Genomic DNA, 18,584 nt, shown 5'->3' with positions numbered 1-18,584 from the left:
ACCTGTTCCTGCTGCCTCTCCACTTTGCGCCCGACCTGGATTTGGTGGTATCTCAGAAAACACATCAGTGGGTTTAGGCTGGATCATGGCATTCCCATGTTTTGTTCGATGCTGTTGTTATAGCAATGTTCCTTTGTACATCTTTATCTCATTTTCCTAATTTGAAAAAAGTAAAGGAAGAGGTAGGAGGAGCTTGCCTGTTAGGAAAATAACAAATGAAATGATAGAGTTGCTCATTAACTATCTAATTCCATATAAACTTATGATAAACCATCAGTATTGCTAAGAAAAATGGAGTTCAGATAACAAGCAGTTGTCTCTTTTCAAAGAATATAGAAAACTCGTAATTAGAATACCTAGTTTATAAAACATTTTGTATATAAATGTATATTTTACATACATATACATCACTCAGTGAAATTACTGACTTCCTCCTCTCGACACAAATTCTGGATCTTCTCCATTAGGAGCCATCAGCAAATGATCCAAAGTTAAACCATGTGAAATAATCACTCATTTATTCATTTCAACAAATAGTTATTAACCTCCTCCTGTGTACCAGGCATTATTCTAGGTGGCAGGAATATAATGGCAAACAAAAAGGAGCAAAGTTTCTATCCTCCAATAAACAGATCAATGAACATGATACAAATGTTATAAATAAAACAGCATGAAAAAAAAAGAAAATAAAACAGCATGGTAAGAGGGGTGCCTGGATGGCTGGCTGAGTTGGTTAAACTTGTCTGACTCTTAACTTCAACGAAGGTCAAGATCTCAAGGCTGTGATATTGATCCCCACATTGGGCTCTGTGCTGGGCATGGAGCCTGCTTGGGATTATGTCTTCCACTCCCTCTGCCCCTCCCCCTACTCTCTCCCTCTCTCCCTCTCTTAAAAAAAAAAAAAAAAAGAATAAGATACATAGTGATACGGTACAGGTGGGGTCGGGGGCGATTTTAGATCAATTGCTCAGGGAAGGCCTCACTGGGGAGGTGACACTTAAGGACAGCATTTAAAGATCTAGAACTTTCCAGACAATGGGAAGGGCCACGGTGGGCAGAGGTCATAGCACAGTGAGCAAGGGGAGAAAGAGACTCTGGAAAGGTAAGAAAAATAGCAGGAGCCAACACGGGCAGGCTTTGGAGTCCTTTGAAATTGAAACGGAAACCACTAGAGGGTTTTAACCCCTGGAGTGACATGATCTAATTTATATATTTGAAAGATTACTGGAGCACCTGGGTGGCTTAGTCAGTTGAGCATCTGAGTCTTCATTTCTGCTTAGGTCATGATCTCAGGGCTGTAAGCCTGAGTTCAGAGTCAGACTAGGCTCCATGCCCAGTGGTAGTTGCTTGAGTTTCTCTCTCCTTCTCCCTCTGCCCCCCCCCCCATTCTCTCTCTCTCTCTCTCAAATAAATATTTTTTTAAAATTTTCCCTTTGAAGAATGGGTTATCAGAGAGCAAGAGCCAAAGCACACAGAGGTAGTTGTAGAAGATGGTGGGCTAGACAAGGGTGAGCACAGTAATAGCAGACAGAAGAATGGATTCAAGACATTTTTTGGAGGATAATGCCAAGAGGACTTACTGATTGGTTAGCAGATTTGGGAGAGTGAAAGAGGGAGGAATCAAGGATGACTCCATATTTCTACGTCTGAGCAACTGTATTATTCCAGAGGTTCCGAAACTTTCTCAGTTCACGGCACCCTTACTGTCTCAGTAAATTTTTCATGGTGCCCCTCCACCCCAAAAGAAATCTGTACAGTTTTCATTTATTAATTATATCCAAATAACTTAATAAATATTGTGTATATTTATGTCACAACTTAGAGAAGAAAAAAATAATGCGTTTACTTCATTCTTGAATAGCCATGATGACTCTCTAACGGAATGCATGTGCCCATGGGGCATTGCGTGACTTCTCCATTCTTGGAATCTGATTGCACGTGGCCACCCTCATTTTCTACTTCATGCTGATTTTTGCGTGATACTTCCTTTTCATCTCAACAACTGCCAAAAACCCAGCTTTGCAAAATATGCCATCATTAAAAGGAAGACAGCATAATCAAAAATTAGGTTTTCATACAATACCCAACAGATGTTGAGTATTGCGGTTTTCTTAAAAAATGTAAAACCCACAGCAGCATCCCTGTGAGTTCTCTGCAGTGCCCAGAGAGCATCAGTGCTTGGATTGGCTGAACCATTTAGAGATGGGGGAGAAGGGGATGGAAAGGGAGGTTCTAGAAGTGAGGGATGCTCAGGTTTGATTTCCATGGGGAACATTCAGGGACAGCTACTGATCCAAGAAGGTTAATGGAGAAATGCACTGTACCACAAAAGTAAACTATTCCAAATTATCATAGGAAAAATAACCATTTTCTAATATTCTTAGAGAATGAGGTATTGTCTGGTTAATTTTCTGTGTAACTAAGAGCTAACCAGAAAACATTTCTCTTTCAGCTGTTATTATTGAAAAATCTCTGACTTGGACTCAGTTCATTCCCTGACATTGTAAGTACTGAGCCATGAGCATAATTGGTCATAACTACAGCTGCATTGTTCCCAGGTCTTGAAGGCTGCACGGTCATGACTGCAAATAATTCTTCCTGTGCTCCCTATTAGACACACTGTAATCCCAGAAATAGCAATGGAGCTCTACAAAGTAGATTTTATCTTCCTAGAGTAATTTTTAACTGCACTGCATTTCCCATTAATGACACCACATTAGGTAATTCCTAGACGTGAGCACCAATAAGAAATACAAATGCAAGATGAAAATGTCTTATCCACAAATTTCATAATTGAAAAAATTTCTGAAAACTTTAAGTCTTCTTGATAAGTTTGTGGCAAACCCATTTGGCAACAAAACCTGAACTGCTAGAGCTCGGTTCAAAGCAAAATCCAACCTGAACTGATGTGGAGCTATTGAAAATTTCTCTTTATCCCACTTATTGTGAAAATTTACATGTTTTGCTATAAAAATACTAATAAGATTGACTACAGGGTGCTGCCCCGCCCCCCCAACCCCTCTAGGATCGACATGTATTTATGACATAAACATCATAAGGGCAGCCTAAATCAGAAACAAAAGTGAATGCCACAACACAACTGGCTCTAAGGGTTTTGCATAAGGGATAGTCTTTAGAAATGTAGGGCTGGGAGGAGCCTGGAGCCCTTCTAGGTCAATCCACTGATACTATAAATGAGAAGAGAAGCCTAGACACCAAGTGGGAGGAACAGGGAGCACATTCAAAATCACATATTCAGCTTCAAGCTCAGCCTAGTCAGTGCCCTCTCTCCTGCCATCTGCTGCCCACAGCCCTGTTGGGCAGCCTTCATGTGTGCTCCTATGAGTTGAGAACAAAAGTAGCTCAGCACACCACTAGTGTCAACAAGGCACACCCAAAATATGCTTCTACTGAGATCCTAAGTTGAACTATCTGAAAATGAGTATGTCATCTGTTATAACAGTTCTCAGTAATCCCACTTCATGTGTCACAATTTCAAAGATTTGAAGAAGGTCAATTCAAAGGGCATTCTATTCTATAGGACTCTTCAAAATCAGTCCAGCAAACAACTGGTAATGGCTTTCCATCTAAATGAATTTCCCTTTAGCAAAAAGAAACGCTAAATAATATTCTTCAGTTCTCTTAAATAATTACCATTAAGGCCTCTACATTTGAGGGAATCACTAAAAATTTGAGTTGTCCAGACTGAAAGATGACATACCTTTCTCATCTCTTTGCAGTTTGATTTAGACTTGGAATCGAACAGACCTCGTGTGGAATCCCAAATAGGTGAGCCCTGGTTTTCTACATTGAAAAGTAAGTAACACTTTACCTGATTTTTGTGAATTTAATTTTTTTTTTTTTTAAAGCCTTATTCTGTTGTAGGCACAGAGGAAATGCTCAGGAATGACACAAACCCCTCTTCCCCCACCTCCCGCCATCTCACCCTGTTTAGGCGAGAATGATTGTTTAGCCTAGGGTGAGGGGGGTGGTAGCTGAGAACTAAAGCCAGTGCCCCAGGAAGGGCTACCCTCCAAAGAATACAGTCTCTCAACTCACATGATAGTCCAAGTGGGGGGAAAAAATGCCACTCTGCAATGGCACACCTGTGTCCAGATCCTAGTTTGGCTACTTTTTTACTTGTCTGACCTTCAGTAAGCCATTTGATTTCTTTGAACCTGACTGTTGTCTGTAAAATGGAGATAATCATATTTGCTGCTCAAGGATGCCATGATGAACAAATTCAATTAGGCACATTTGCTGGTTTCGCAACTCAAAGGATTATATAAATAGTTGGAGAATTGAGAAAAATTAGCATAGTACCCCAAATCTAGAAACAAGAGAACATTGTCCTGATTTAAACAAAAGGAGAAGAGAAGGCAAGATGTGGCAAATCATGTCCCAGTGAGTTTGATATTGATGCTGCATACAATTCTAGAACATTTCCTTTTTTTTTTTTTTCTTTTTTTTTTTTAAATTTATTTATTTACGATAGTCACACTCAGAGAGAGAGAGAGAGAGGCAGAGACACAGGCAGAGAGAGAAGCAGGCTCCATGCACCGGGAGCCTGACGTGGGATTCGATCCCGGGTGTCCAGGATCGCGCCCTGAGCCAAAGGCAGGCGCCAAACCGCTGCGCCACCCAGGGATCCCTAGAACATTTCCTTTAAGAGCGTGGGAGCACTTGGGAGAGATGACAGGTAGCACAGATTCCTGGAGAGCAAGTCATATGGGACTGGACTTCTCCAACCATCCCCTTAGAGAAGTGGGGAGATCTGGAGTGGAAGTCCTAGGGAGCCAAAGAGGAGGACCCCCCCAGAAAGTAGAGAGAAAAGAGGCTTCAGAGAGATAGGAAGCAGGAGGGGACCCCAGGGACACACAGGGGGAGGGGCCTTATGAGTCGAGGGGGCAGGGCTAAGAGAGCAGAGAGGGGAGGAACCTCAACAACTAGGTACTGCCAGCTGCCCAGAGAAAGAGCTTTACTCCTTAAAGACTTCTTCCCACACACACACACACCCGCGCCCCCAGCAAAGAAATGTCTGTGGTAAGATCCTCTTTCTCCCTACTTTGGTTCACTTTTGATGCTCAGGAAAAAAAAAAACACAATTTTTCCCCATAAGCTACTTTTTGTCACTGTGACCCTCTAAAGATTATAAACCCTTCTGTTTCCCTTAAGCACTGAGCCCCATTCCCTCATCCAGAAAGAGGGTATGATTGTACCTACATCAGGGGTTGTTATGAAGGCTAAGGAGGCCGAGCACTGTAGCTGACACGGAGATGTTAATTCCCTTCCCCCAGCCTCTCCTGACTGATGGATGAAGATGGCAGGTGAGGCTTGGTCCCTGCCCTTGGGGCTCTCTGCTTTGACATCTGTATCAGTGATTTGGATGAAGACACACACACTAGGAAGCTGAGAGAATTAAGAAATGACTGGCAGTCCAATAAAAAAAATTATTGGGAGGAGATGGAGAAAATGTGAAGTCTCAGTGAGAGAGGAAAGAAACCCATCGCCCTTTTGGAACGGGAGCTCTAAAGATGTTGACAGAGCTGCCACTTAAGTGTTCTCAGGCATGCCACACGGTTTCAGGGAGATGGCTATGCTCAACTGGGCCTGGGCTCTGGGCAGGGAGGAATCAGGAGTCACATGTTCATTCAATAAATATTTATTATTTCCTACTCTATGCTGGGCACAGTTCTAGGCACTTGGGCAAATCAGTGAATAAAACAAAGATCCCGGCCCTCAAAAAATTTACATTCTAGGGAGAGGAGAGACAATATACATAATAAATGAAATCAAGTACTTAGTATGTTAGGAAGTGATAAATGCTCTATAAGAAAAAGGAAAAATTAGAGCTAGTTAGGGGGGATCAGAAGGACCATGGTACCTGGGGAACGGGCCCAAGGGACAGTAGAGTGAGGGTCTCAGGTGGAACAGAGCCTGGCAATGTTAGGGACAACGCTGAGACTAGGGTGGCAGGAGAGGAAGGAGAAGGCAGGAGGAGACAGGTGGGAGAGGAGATGCAGGCCAGGCAGGAAGGATCTGCAGGCCTGAAAGGGCTCTGGCTTTCAATGCGAGATGCGGAGCCATCGCAAGGTTCTGCACAGAGGGGTGAGGTGATGGGGCTTCAGTTTTAAAAGCAGTCTACCAGCAGAGAATCAGCCACTAGCAGAAGGCTGCAGTGTGGAGGCAAGATGCCTTGCTGGTCAGACCAGGCACAGGTCGGAAGGGGGGGGATCCTTTGAAGGAGGAACCAGCCTGACTTCCTGGTGGCTGGGCTGCAGGCTGAGGAGGAGAGAAGGGAGGATTCCAAGGGTTCCATCAGCAGCTGAGGGGTGTGGGGAGGAAGAACAGGATCACAGAGGGCTATTAGACATCCAAGCAGAGATGCCAAGAAGGTGGCTGGAGAGCTGAGCCTGGGGCCCTGGAAAAAGGTCTGCCTGGGACCTCCAAACACTTTAAACACCATCAAGGGTGAAGAGGAGTGAGAACCCTCCACTGCGGCTCCCCTGGGAACAAAAAGGACAGACGTCAGAATGGAAGTCAGAGAAAGGGCCTGATTCAATCCAAGCACCACTGAATCAGAGCCTCAGCAAAGGTGTCTTATGTTTATAGATAACAGCTTCCTGAGATCAGGGACAAGGGTCAGAAAATGGACTGACTTATTCTGTAGGACACTGTGTCTTGGCCAACAAAGACATCATCATAAACTTCCCTTGGGCCAGGCAGTCTTCTGAAGGAAGGTTCCAGCCTCCCAAGGAAGGATAAGGCAGTGTACTTCTGGAAATACCTGTGGCCATCTTTTCTCCCAGAGTCCAGCCACCAGGACCTGGACTGCACAACAGACAGACCCTAATCTCTCAACCTCTCACTAGGCTGTAGTCACTACCAGGGAGCAGGGGAGCACAAAGCAGCCTCTTTTCTCTCTCCCAATGCCATAAACTAATTAAAGCCTGCACACACACACACACCCCACACACCCACACTTAGACCACTACTAGACAATCTCCAGAGCTGGGCAGCAAGTCCTTTGAAAGGAGGTCTGGACAGCACCCTCTCAGTTCACCACACTGCCTCAGGCAAATGCTATCAAAATCCAATAATCCAAGGGTTCTAGCAACCCTGCAGGTGAATAGATGAGCCCACTGGCCCACTGTGAATGTGTTCGCACATCACACTTCTCATTTTGGGCATCACATTGCACACATGTTAGCAAGAGATCCATGATCTCATCTTGCCGGTCCCTAAAACAAAGCTTCCTGGTCTAAGATCTGAAAAAAGGTAGGCCAAAACACTGATCCATTAAGTCCTTGGAGCAAACAGGAAGATTCTGGACAGTCTGCCTCCAATAGGAGCAGCAGCCTCTTCAACTTATCTCACTGTGCAAAAAAAAAAAAAAAAATCTTTTTTTAAAACTTTGGGACACCGTGCTCTAGAGCCATCTATTCTTGCCTTTCACTCAGTTAATGACCATTTATTCACTGGACATGTATTAAGCGTCAGGCACCAAGCTAACCATTGGAGACAGAGTGAGGAACAGTCACTCTGTCATAAGGTCACTGTCACTGAGACACTTATTATCTAGTGGAAAAGGAAGACTGGACAAGTAAACAGAAACCAGAAACAGTGTAAATGCTACAGGAGAGACTAAGAGAGTGGGAGGAAAGAGGAGGAATGGCAAGAGATAAGTCAGAGAGCCTGGCAGGTGCCAGACCTTACAGGGCCTGGAAGCCATTGGGGGATTCCAAGTACAAGGGAAAGCCACTGGGGGATTTATAAGGACTGGATATCATGGATCTGGTTTCTATTTTCCCACAAGTACTCTTCACGGAGAATGACAGGGGGCTGGGCAGCCGCGGTCCCAGGAAGGCCAGTTTAAAAAGAGCTGCAGTAATTCTGCCTGGAGAGGACATGGCTCACTGTGGGCAGACACAGTGGTGATATAGAAGAGTAGAAGGATTCAAATATATTTTTAAACAAGAATCAATCCTTCTGACCCTCAAAAAGTTCACACTCTGTTGGAAAGACGGATGTGTAAGCAAATCATGTCATCTAGCAAAATTGTTACTTTAATGGAAATACAGAAGCTATGCAGGGAGCTTAGGATGGAGCTCAGAAGACTTCTGGGAGGGAGTCAAGGTGCTCACAGCTGCATCCAAGCTGGGAAGTAAAAAGAAGTGTTTGCCGAATGAACAAACAGTGGGTGGTGCTTCTAGTCAAGGAGGGGGGCCGTCTGGCGGCAGACTCCCAGCTGTGAGGCCCCAGTTGCCATGACTAGACCACCTCACCTATGCCTCTCCTATCGCTCTTGACACTTTGCATATGGAAACCTGTCTACAGGACTATTTTTCTCACCAGATTTCAAGCTCCTGCAAGACATCCCGTCTTGTTGCAATAAATATTTTGTAACAAATAACTAAAAGTCCTCTCTGGTGACTGTACCACTAGACACTGCAACATTGCTTCACTTCATACTGTGCAGTCATTGCAAAGGTGTCGCCTTTAGTTGTGGTCTTTCCTACGAGCTCCTTGAGGGTAAAACCTTCATTCCCCCTTGTTTGTACCTTTTCATGTGCACTGATCTGCACACTTTCCAAAGACTGTGGAATAAAATGAGTGAACAAAAATGTATTTAAATCAACATGCAGTAGGCAATTACTGACTAATGGGATTTTATTCCTTTCTTGGTTACCAGGATGGTAAAGCAACTGCCCACTGCTTGCTGAGGGGTCTCATTGGCTCAATGCTGCCCCAGCATGTCTGCTGAAAACAATCCATCATCAAGAGAAACATCCCCTCCCTATGAACCTTCAACATCCCAATATTCCACACAGACCTTATCTTCAGAGGAAGAAGATAAAGAGGAAGACGAGAATTCAGAGAGAAAATCTCTCTCTCCTGAAGACAATGAGTACCTGGAAGACGGTGAGTATCTGGAAGAGGAAATCCTTCTAGAGGAAGACGAGTACCTGGAAGAGGAAAAGTTTCTGGAAGGGAACACATATCTGTATGAATCAGAGTATCTGAAGGAGAGAAAGCATCTACAAGAGAAAAAGTTTCTGGAAGAAAACGAGTTTCTGCTTGAAAAGTATCTAGAAGATGGTGAGTATCTGGACGAGGGGGAAGTATCTGAAAGGAAGAGTATGTGTATGAAGAAGAGTATCAGGGAGGGGACATTCAGAAGAGGGCCTCCTAAAAGATAGCAACTCTGGTTCACCACACACCCAGGATAAAAGATCAGACTTGGGAGAGAGCACAGATCAGTCTGTCAGCCCCACCCACGGTGCTGACAGGCAGGCACACTCATTCTTGACCCAGGTCTCTTCCTGGCCTCCATGGCCGTGCCCCCAAGCATGGTACCGTCAGAGCAGACAGGCTTGAGGAACATAAGATAAGGCCCCTATTCATAAACAAAATATATCCTATATTGTGTGTTTTTTCCTTATTCCACAAGTAATTCATATTTATTGTGGATGTCTGAGAAACTATATATAAGAAAAACGAAGAAAGCAAAAAATCACTACCATCCGTAGGGGAATAATCACTTTCACACTTTGGTTTATCTTCCCCAGACTTTATAAAATGTGTGTCACAGGGCACCTGGGTGGCTCAGTAGGTTAAGCGTCTGCCTTCAGCTCAGGTCATGATCCCAGGGTCCTCAGATGGAGCCTCACATCTAGCTCCTTGCTCAGCAGGGAGTCTGCTTATCCCTCTCCCTTGGCTGCTCCCCGCCCCCATGCTCTATCTCTCAAATAAAATCTTAAAAAAAAATTTTTTTAATAAAAAAGTGTGTCACCTAATTTTTAAGGAATATTATGCTTTATATATATATAATTACAAATAAATATACTGTAAAAAGCAGGTAACATAATATACTGTAAAAAGCAGGTAATCTGATAATAACAGATAATTTAATACTTATATTAAATATTTACATGAATATATATAAGTATTCATACTTATATGAATACATTTCACATTAGTATATTTTCTGCAAATCATTTTCATAGCTACATCACACTGAATTGTATTTTCAAGCGGTGGTATTTTTAATTGATTCCTGATTATTATCAATTGTTCATTGCTTCTGATTTTTTTGTTACTTTTTCAAACAGCACTTTGATAAACATCCTTAGAGCTAGATTTTATCAATGACTTCTAATTATTTCCTAGAATACATTCCAAAATCTATTGCTAGGTCAACAGACACTAGTATGCTGCTTGGAGCACCCACTCGGCCCCAGGAAGGCATTGTATATGAGTATTTAACTTCAGAGTGATTTCTCTCACCCTGGGGTTGACATTTTCCCAATACTGTTTCCGTGACTGGCACCTTTTCCTTCAGTTGGGTTTTATTATTTGGCAGTGGACCCCTTGTGCTATTGTTAAAGGTGGCTGACTCCCACTTTCTCCTAGGCCCCGTGCTGCTTTCTCTTGCTGTCATGACTACATGGCCATATCCAACCAGGTTCAGGAAGTTACAAATCCAAGTCATCTTCATCATCTTCATATTGACCTAGAAACAGGACTACATTATTTTCCTGGATCTGATTCTGTTACCAACTGCGAGCAACTCAGGCAGCTTGAATTTTTAAATCCCAGTCTGATCACACAGCCTGCATCTGGGTATTCTTAACAGCCACACAGGCATTTTTGCCTTTACCTCCCTCCTCAAATCAGATGCACCATCCTAGATTCCTACTACCCTCATGTAAGTTTTGTCAGGGTACTGTAGAAGTAATTCCTCTATTGCTGGGAAACTCTCTTTCATGTGTGCCTCTGCTGTGAAAGTCCCACTCAGAATCCTAATATTCCTGCTGTTCAAATACCAAGTGTTAATTCTAATTCTGAAAAATAGCATTTGGACCATTTCTCTTGCACAGTATGAATCAAGCATTCTTAACATGTCCCCTGTATGCACTGGACCTTTGTAAATATATTACCCACTACAGTAGGACAAATACAATGCTGTCAAGTGAATGGAACTGTGTATAAAGCAAAAAGCTTCGAAAATAAATGCCCTGCTAGCAAAATTTGGAGAGGCACTGAAAAGACTGTAGAGGAATGCTAAAATGCCTTCAAAGACACATGGAAGAATGTCTTGGTCTATGAAACCCAAGGTACCAAGCCAGACTGCCCAAAACAGGCTAAATTAAGAAGAGGTCTACAACAGAATTTGGAACTTTTCAAAAGAATTTACATCAAGATTTCTTAATGTGGAATATTTTGCCAATACCTTTAAGAGGAGATTTGTTTAGCCTTGGCACAGGAGTGCCTTCCTGACCCATAGCAAATGCTCAGTACATGCAAACTGAATCAAGTTCATTTATTTCATACAGTCAGGTACATTTGCACGCGTGGGTGTGCACACGCACATATTCGTGCACACACCTGCATTTATTTTTAGAAACACCTTTTATAAATTTATTGGCACCTATAAAATGAGCCCTAGAAATGACAAATGGCCTTCTCTCAGGTTGATGGATTAATTGCTAGAGACTAGTGGTGGAGCCCTATGTGGAGAAAGATTCTGAGCGCCAACTTGGGCTCAGCAGGAAAGAGCACCACGAGGGGCTAGTATTGTGGGCCACAGCATCAGATGGGGATGGAGGAGTAGGAGTGCCATTTATTTGTCTGTTTGGTGGTAGATGTGAGTCTGTCGCAAAGAACACTGTTTCCTTCCTCTCTCTGGAGCTTAACTGTCTTGAGTCCGAATGTCAATTCTCTCCCACTTATTAGGGAAGGAACTTGGGCAAGTCACTTAACTCCTCCGCATGCTGGTTTCCTTAACTATAAATTAGAAACAACAGACATATCTTATAGGATATTTGTGAAGATTAAAGGAATTAAATTATACTAAAGCATTATAAACTATGACTATGACAGGCACATAGCATTCGAAGACTTTCCAGCGTTAGTTATTACTGTTGTTGTTATATTGTATTTTATGATTCCCCTACCATTGACTTGTGAAGGGTAGTTTACACTTCCCATCACCACATACCCCACCCAATTTGTGGATTGGACGTAACAAAAAAAGATGCAATGAACTGGGGTATAGGAGGGACCTGTGCCCCCAACCTAACTACTCAGCAGGCAGCTCAATTTAAGAGACTCCTATTGCATGGGACAAATCAGGATAGGGTCACACTAGCAACCTATAACCCCCTTTCTCTTCTTTAAAGAAATCATTTTCCAAAGAAAAAATGTTTTCCCCATGATTTGTAGAGAAATCCAATAAAATTAGATGAGAAACCTGAATATAAATGCAGCATCAATCACCACTGAATAATCAATAGCTCCATATGAGCAATCTCCCTGAGAGATTCCAGGTAAGTTTTGTAAAATGTGGGTGTCCACACTGTGGTGTCAAGAGTCAGAAGATCCAGCACATGGCAAGGCCTTTGACCTTGAGCATGTCATTTACTTTCTCTCAGTATCAGTTTCCCCATGTACAAAAATACCTTTCTTCACAGTGTGGTTGCAATATTTACATGCAAAAACATACTGAAAATGCTTTGAAAACTCTCCTATACCATATGGTGTAAGATGCAAAAATGCTCTTCTGATCTCACATGGGGAGGAGGTGCTAGAAGGAAGTACCATCTATGTTACTATCATGCTGTCACAGAACATGAAACCACCCCATATTGAGGCCCCTTTTGGGTTTTTGGGTTTTGTTTTTTTTTTTTAAACTCAAGACCTTCTAAAAGATTAATTCTGTTCTGTGGCAAATAATGTCATAGAGATATCACAGGATATTAATTTTGATTTATAATGTTTTTTGCTCAATAGTATTTTGATATGCATAATATGCTGGATTTGATTTTCTTTACCCTTGCAACCTCCTCTTCCACAGCTCCGAATGCTGTTTGGCCTAAATGCTATTATAACTCCTTTGCCATTTCCAATTGAGAGTTGCTGCTGCAATAACTCTTTCCAACAGGGCATCTAGCAGTTTTCTGCATATTTAAGAAGAAACGTTTGCAATATATTGATAAGGCATGGATGGGAGAGAGCCAGCCAGTTTGTCAGGCAGGAAACTTCACAGATGATGACAGAGCTCCACAACTAGTGTGCCCTGAGTACAACTGGTGGGGGAGATGCTGAGCCCCGGGGCCAGTCGCTCACAGCCTCCACTCCACTCCTGAACAAACTTCATCATCTTCTGTGTCTTGCCCAGAAGGTCAGGAGCACAGTCCAAGGCATAGGGCATGTATTGTATATTTCACAATCTTTGTCTTCTTTTTTTTTTAATATTTTATTTATTTATTCATGTGAGACACAGACAGAGGCAGAGACACAGGCAGAGGGAGAAGCAGGCTCCTTGTGGGGAGCCCGATGTGGGACTCAATCCCAGGACCCCGGGATCATGACCTGAGCCTAAGGCAGATGCTCAACCACTGAGCCGCCCAGGTGCCCCTGATCTTTGTGTCTCCTTAAATTCACCCAGCCATTATTTATCCCCATGACACAGGTGAAGAATCTGGAGTCAGAGAGAGGGTATATGACTATGCCAAGATCACAGAAAATCATGAGAGGAGCCAGAACAGTCTCCCCAGGCTTCCCTTCTCCCTCTTGTAATCGCCTCTTTCTTTTCTTCTTTCCTTCCTCCTGTCCTTCTTTGTTCAGGCTTTTTAATAAATAGTGTGCATATTTTAATTTTAGGAGAATGACATAAAAAGAAATAACATTTACTTTTGCTCATTTTAATGGTTAATTTGAAAAGCAGAAGGTATAAAAACATCACACCATTGACCAACACTCAAATATAAATAAAGCTGATTCAGTCTTTAGTGATTTTTATTCTGTCCTTCCTGCTCTTATTTTTTCCATGTTTGATTGGTGGTGGTGGTCCTTGTTCTGTAGCTTTGTTTTTATAGTTTTAAACATGTTGTATGTACAAGTTGGTATTTTACTTTTGTAACAGAAATTGCGACTTCAATATTTGCCCCGTATTGCTTAACTTTTGTAGACATCATTTTAAGAGCAAAGTAATATTCCTCAATATATTCTGTCTCATGGATAAACTGTGGATAAGTGTTGAACATTTAAGTTTCAAATTTCAATTTCTGGTTTTCATGTCTTTACTACTTCCACTGTGCCAGTCTCTATTATTAGAACTAATGGCCTACTTTATCCCAATTGTACATGAAATTCCTATCATTCAAGGTAAATGGGTGATTAAATGACACAAATAAATTAAATATTAAAAAATATTTAGATCCTCAACTCTGGGAAACAAACAAGGGATGGTGGAAAGGGAGGTGGGTGGGGGTGACTGGGTGATGGGCATTGAGGGGGGCACTTGATGGGAGGAGCACTGGGTGTTATGCTATATGTTGGCAAACTGAACTCCAATAAAATAAAAAAATAAAAATAAAATAAATAAAAATTTATATCCTCTGAGCCTCAGTCACCTCTTCTATATAGATACCTTTCATCTATGACAGAAGGAAGCTTCTGTGATAACCCAAAAATTAACAGAGCAAACTTGAATTTCCAAAATCCATGATTTCATGAAAATTATCTTAAGTTCTCATTGACTTTACAATATTTAACCTTGTAGTTTCTAAAGGAAACCATTAAGAAAGACAACACTAATGAAAAGTAAAAATAGAAGAATTCTATAAACTGGGGCCTCACCCCCACAAATCCAGCATCACACACTTAGCAACATATTTTTAAATAGAAGAAAGATGCCTTCTTTTTTTTTCAATATTATCTTTCTGTTCTTTTTCCAACAGAATTCAAGAGTATGTCTTCATACCAAACTTTGCCTCATCTTACCACAAGGTAATAGTTTTCTTTTTGGATAAATCAGGTGGAAATTCATGCTTAGGGATGATGCTTCAGGAGCCTTAGGAGTCCTGAAGACAAGTGAATTGGGGGGCAGGTGGGGTGGAGGTGCAGGGTTCAGGCCCCTTGAGGAAGGAGGGATTCAGGTAGGGGTGGGTATCTCCAAGAGTCACACATAAGGGTCCACCACTGCCCCCTCTACCACTCAGCTAATCACAGGGTGAGGGACAGGTCCCAATATCCAAGTCCTGGGCACCCAGAACTACAGAGATGAAAGGGCAGGAGCCATCTGAGTCTGCAAAGAAGTTCTCAACCAGGGAGAGATAACAAAGGGCTTGTGGCCATGCCCTCGGGGGACAGATGAATGAATGCCCAAAAGACAGTCACCACCTTCCTTATTCAGGCATGTTTCTAAGGTCTAGGTCACCATTCAGTGAGCACTCATTAAACTGCCACAGGGCTTGGTACATGCAAGATGGTCACTAACATACCTATGGAATAAATAAATAAATGCTTCCTTCCATGTGCTCAGCTCTGTAGAAACCAAGGTGGGCAGTACCCGCCCCCCCCCCGAGTCCTGTAAGGACTATGTGTTCACAGTCCTCATCTTTGTGTCTCATCCCCTACAGTCCCTCCCCAAAGGATGACTGCAGGGCATTTGCATCCACTGGTGAAGTGGGCTGATGCTAGATACAAAGAAAGCAGGAGGCCAGTTCCATTATAGTGAGAAATAGGAATGAGATCCCTGCTCTGCAGCACAGGGCAGCTACAGGCTACCATTTGAGGGCTACTCTTCAACCTGGTGAGGCTGAGGCCGGCCCCCATGGCTGCTCTCCACTGGCCCCTGAGCTCCACACTTCACCCTCCTAGGGGCTCAGCAATGTGGATAAGATGAGGTGGCTCTTTGGAGGTCCCCTTCACCTCAGGTACTGACACCCACAGCATACTGAGGAACGTGTGAGTGACCACGGGAAATTCTGTGACTGAGAACAGGGACCCCGGAGCCAGACTGCTTGGGTTTGAATCTCTGCCAGCTGTGTGCCACAGGGCAATCACATAATCTCCCGGTTTCTTCAGCCTCATGAGGCAGTGGTTGAGATTAAATGGGTATTAACTCACGGGGCTCACTGAGAGCAGTGGCTAGCACACACGAATGTTCAGTAAGTGCTACACTTCATTGTTATTGCTGGTTCTGCCCCCCCCCCCCCCACACCACTGTGTGGCAACTTAGCATGCCTAGAACGTGAATCATGATTCCAAACATGGGCACCCATTCAATCCTTTATTCGAGTGGCTTTCCTGTCACCGAGGAACTCACAGGGACCAGAGGGGCCCTGGGGCCTCACCTGTGTCTGCCACATGCTCTTTGGCTTGGCTCCTAGAGTCCAGGTCTGGGCTACGGGTGCTCAGAGAGGCCCTGGACTTTCCTGACACAGGCTGCTGAGAGATTGAACCTGCACAAACCACTTTAGGCAAGAAGTGTTACACTCATATTTGTTTGTTAAGCCAGAGGAGGGAAAGGGAAGCAGGTTCAGGTCAAGCATTTCATGGGTCCCTAATAAACAGGAAGGCTCCCTTTCCCACTTCTACACGCATGCCCTGAAGATCCCCCTGGCACACACCAGGCCCGTCCCCCACTCTGAAACAGCGGACGAAGCAGGCCTGAAACCATCCAATCTCCCCAGGATCTAGGATCTAGTGGCTCCTCCTGCACCCTTCCATTGCAGATGGAGCAGGGAGCTGGTGTTTGGCCCAGGTAGGCCAGAACCCTAGTCCTGCTTCCATAGGTGCCCCCAGAAGCCCTCACCATGTCTCAGCCCAGAGCAGGTGTGGCAGAGAGGATGCTGAGTAAATGTAGTACATGAAGATGGCAATGAGCAGATAAGCCCACCATTACCTTAGGTATGATCACTCGGTGTGTTTGGCAGCTTTAACTTCTCAAAGTCCTTTCACGAGGACTTGCATTACCTCTTTGGGTCCCAGTGACCACCTGGTAAGTGAGGTAGGACAGGCATTATCCCAGGAAAAGGATAAAGCCCAGGAGAGTCCCCTGATCTGGCCCTGAGGCCTGGAACAGGGCAAGAGTCGACAGTCACCTAAAGAGCCTACCTGTGTTCCCTAGTTCTTTATTCCTGTGGTCACCTGATCTAGGATCTACCATCTTGCCACTTGATCCCATTGCCCCTTTTCAATGGTGCACCCTGAGAACACAGCTGCTGTGCCCTAGCCACAGGCTGCACAGAGCCAGGCATTTCCATGGGTCCCCTGGAAGAGAAACAAGATCTGTCTGTAACTCCCCCTGATGCTGAGCCTCTCAGGTAGAGCAAGCGGCCTCTTTTTCTCTCCCTCAGCCTCTGCCTATAGCCCCTCACTCCCTCCCTGTCCCTCTCTGTATGGGGGGAATGCAGACCCAGGCAGGGAACAGGCCTGTCTCTGAAGGGCCACTAAACTGCTGAATCTCCAGTAACAACATCAGCAGCCAACAGTGCACTTGCCCACTCTCGCTGTCCTCTCCGGTGGGGACCTGTGAGGGAGGGATGATGAACAGAAAGAACAGAAACTGAAGCGCAGAGACATTAAGTAGGTTACCCAGTTACTCCTCAATAGCACTGGAGCCAAGATTTAAGCTCGAGTCATTCGACACCAAAGTGTGTACTTTTTCTACCAACCATAGTCATTGCCCGTTTATGTGCTGGGCATTCCTCCTTATGCTTGTCCCTGCCATTTCAGCCAGTTTACATGAGATGACTTCAGGACTGAAACACCCCAAGACCTTTCTCATCCCTTTGGATGACAGTTTCTTGCCCCAATTAAGAACCAGAGCTTCCTGAGGAAGGATACAGTGTGGGTCAGTGTGTTGGGGTTGTCCCCTTTTGATCCTAAGCTACCAGATGGCAGGGCCTCTGCTTGAGAGCCAATGTTCTGTTGTCAGGCCCTGTGGAAAGCTTTCTCAGTAATGGGCAGTATTTGTATGTGGGTAGACTAGAGGGGAGAGATCTTCGTGCTTGATTTTAAGCTGCTACAGCATCTACTTTTGTATTTTTCCCACTGAGATAGCAGTAAGGCAGGAAGGACCACTGGGATGGGCAGGGTCATGAGCCAGGAAGGACAGAGAATGTTCCCGAACATGGGACTGCCACTTATAGAAGCCGGGCCCATTGGCCTCTGATGGCATCCATAGAGCCTTTCACTATAAATGAAGGAGCAGTTGGCAGTGTGGGGCTCTGCTGCCCAGAATGGCACATAGACCTATTTACCATCATCTACTAGATGGTCCCTTCTAACCTGGGACACTCACCATCTGAGATGGGCAGCGTCTGCAGAAGCCAGAGAGGAGCCACCCCACCTCCCCAGCAGGTCCTCACACCGAGTGCCTAACCTGGCCCGTTTGGAAGTTGACCTGCCCCTGTGCTTCCCCTCTGACAGGAGCATAGTGACTGGCCCCTCTAAGGGGACTACCCTCTCTGCAGTCCCTCCTTCCACCTCTGAACTTCCCTATGAGTCTCTGTACAGTGACTCAACACCTTCTACCTCATACGTACAGCGAGATGGAGAACTTCTGGCCTGGCAAAACCAGAGCACACAGACGGAATGGATCTATGAGAGTAAGTCGGGGAAGGGGGACTGCATCCTGAGGGCCATCACACAGCGGGCTGGAGGGGGAAATGCATTCCATGCGTGGGAAATATTGTGGTTCCAGCACTACCTATCATGCTAATGATGCACCCTGCTTCCTGTGCCGTCTGAAGTGGTATTTTAGGTAAGAAGTTCAACTCCTCTGCTAGCCC

At 44.3% G+C, this 18,584-nt stretch overlaps 2 protein-coding genes across 20 annotated transcripts in view; one reads left to right on the top strand and one right to left on the bottom strand.

Moving 5' to 3' along the window:
• CBY2 (chibby family member 2) overlaps positions 1 to 18,584 on the bottom strand; it is a 103,571-nt gene that overhangs the window by 50,313 nt on the left and 34,674 nt on the right. For 2 of the 6 annotated variants that reach the window (XM_077855652.1, XM_077855654.1), the window contains exon 2: positions 3 to 156. The exons of 3 other annotated variants lie outside the window; for them this stretch is intronic. In XM_077855652.1, the coding sequence (XP_077711778.1) occupies positions 3 to 65 (63 nt within the window). In that variant the 5' untranslated portion in view covers positions 66 to 156. Of the gene's footprint in view, positions 1 to 2; positions 159 to 18,584 lie in introns of those variants that run through there. One more of the 6 variants, XM_077855655.1, reaches the window with a different exon arrangement.
• The window catches only part of ERICH6B (glutamate rich 6B), a 56,341-nt gene that overhangs the window by 4,565 nt on the left and 33,192 nt on the right, over positions 1 to 18,584 (top strand). For 4 of the 14 annotated variants that reach the window (XR_013356007.1, XM_077855647.1, XM_077855637.1 and 1 more), the window contains exons 1-6: positions 1,037 to 1,102; positions 2,453 to 2,503; positions 3,741 to 3,816; positions 8,693 to 9,099; positions 14,745 to 14,793; positions 18,223 to 18,401. Coding sequence is in view for 13 of the 14 variants with exons in the window: in XM_077855647.1 (XP_077711773.1) it covers positions 8,754 to 9,099; positions 14,745 to 14,793; positions 18,223 to 18,401 (574 nt within the window). In the remaining variant the exon portion in view is untranslated. Of the gene's footprint in view, positions 1 to 1,036; positions 1,103 to 2,452; positions 2,504 to 3,740; positions 3,817 to 5,297; positions 5,328 to 8,692; positions 9,100 to 10,527; positions 10,709 to 14,744; positions 14,794 to 18,222; positions 18,402 to 18,584 lie in introns of those variants that run through there. The other 10 variants (XM_077855639.1, XM_077855641.1, XM_077855640.1 and 7 more) reach the window with 5 other exon arrangements.

Source organism: Canis aureus, chromosome 17 (assembly GCF_053574225.1).
Source record: "Canis aureus isolate CA01 chromosome 17, VMU_Caureus_v.1.0, whole genome shotgun sequence".
NCBI lineage: Eukaryota > Metazoa > Chordata > Mammalia > Carnivora > Canidae > Canis > Canis aureus.
Note: the sequence above shows the minus strand (reverse complement) of the source record. Positions and strands in the feature narration are given on the sequence as shown.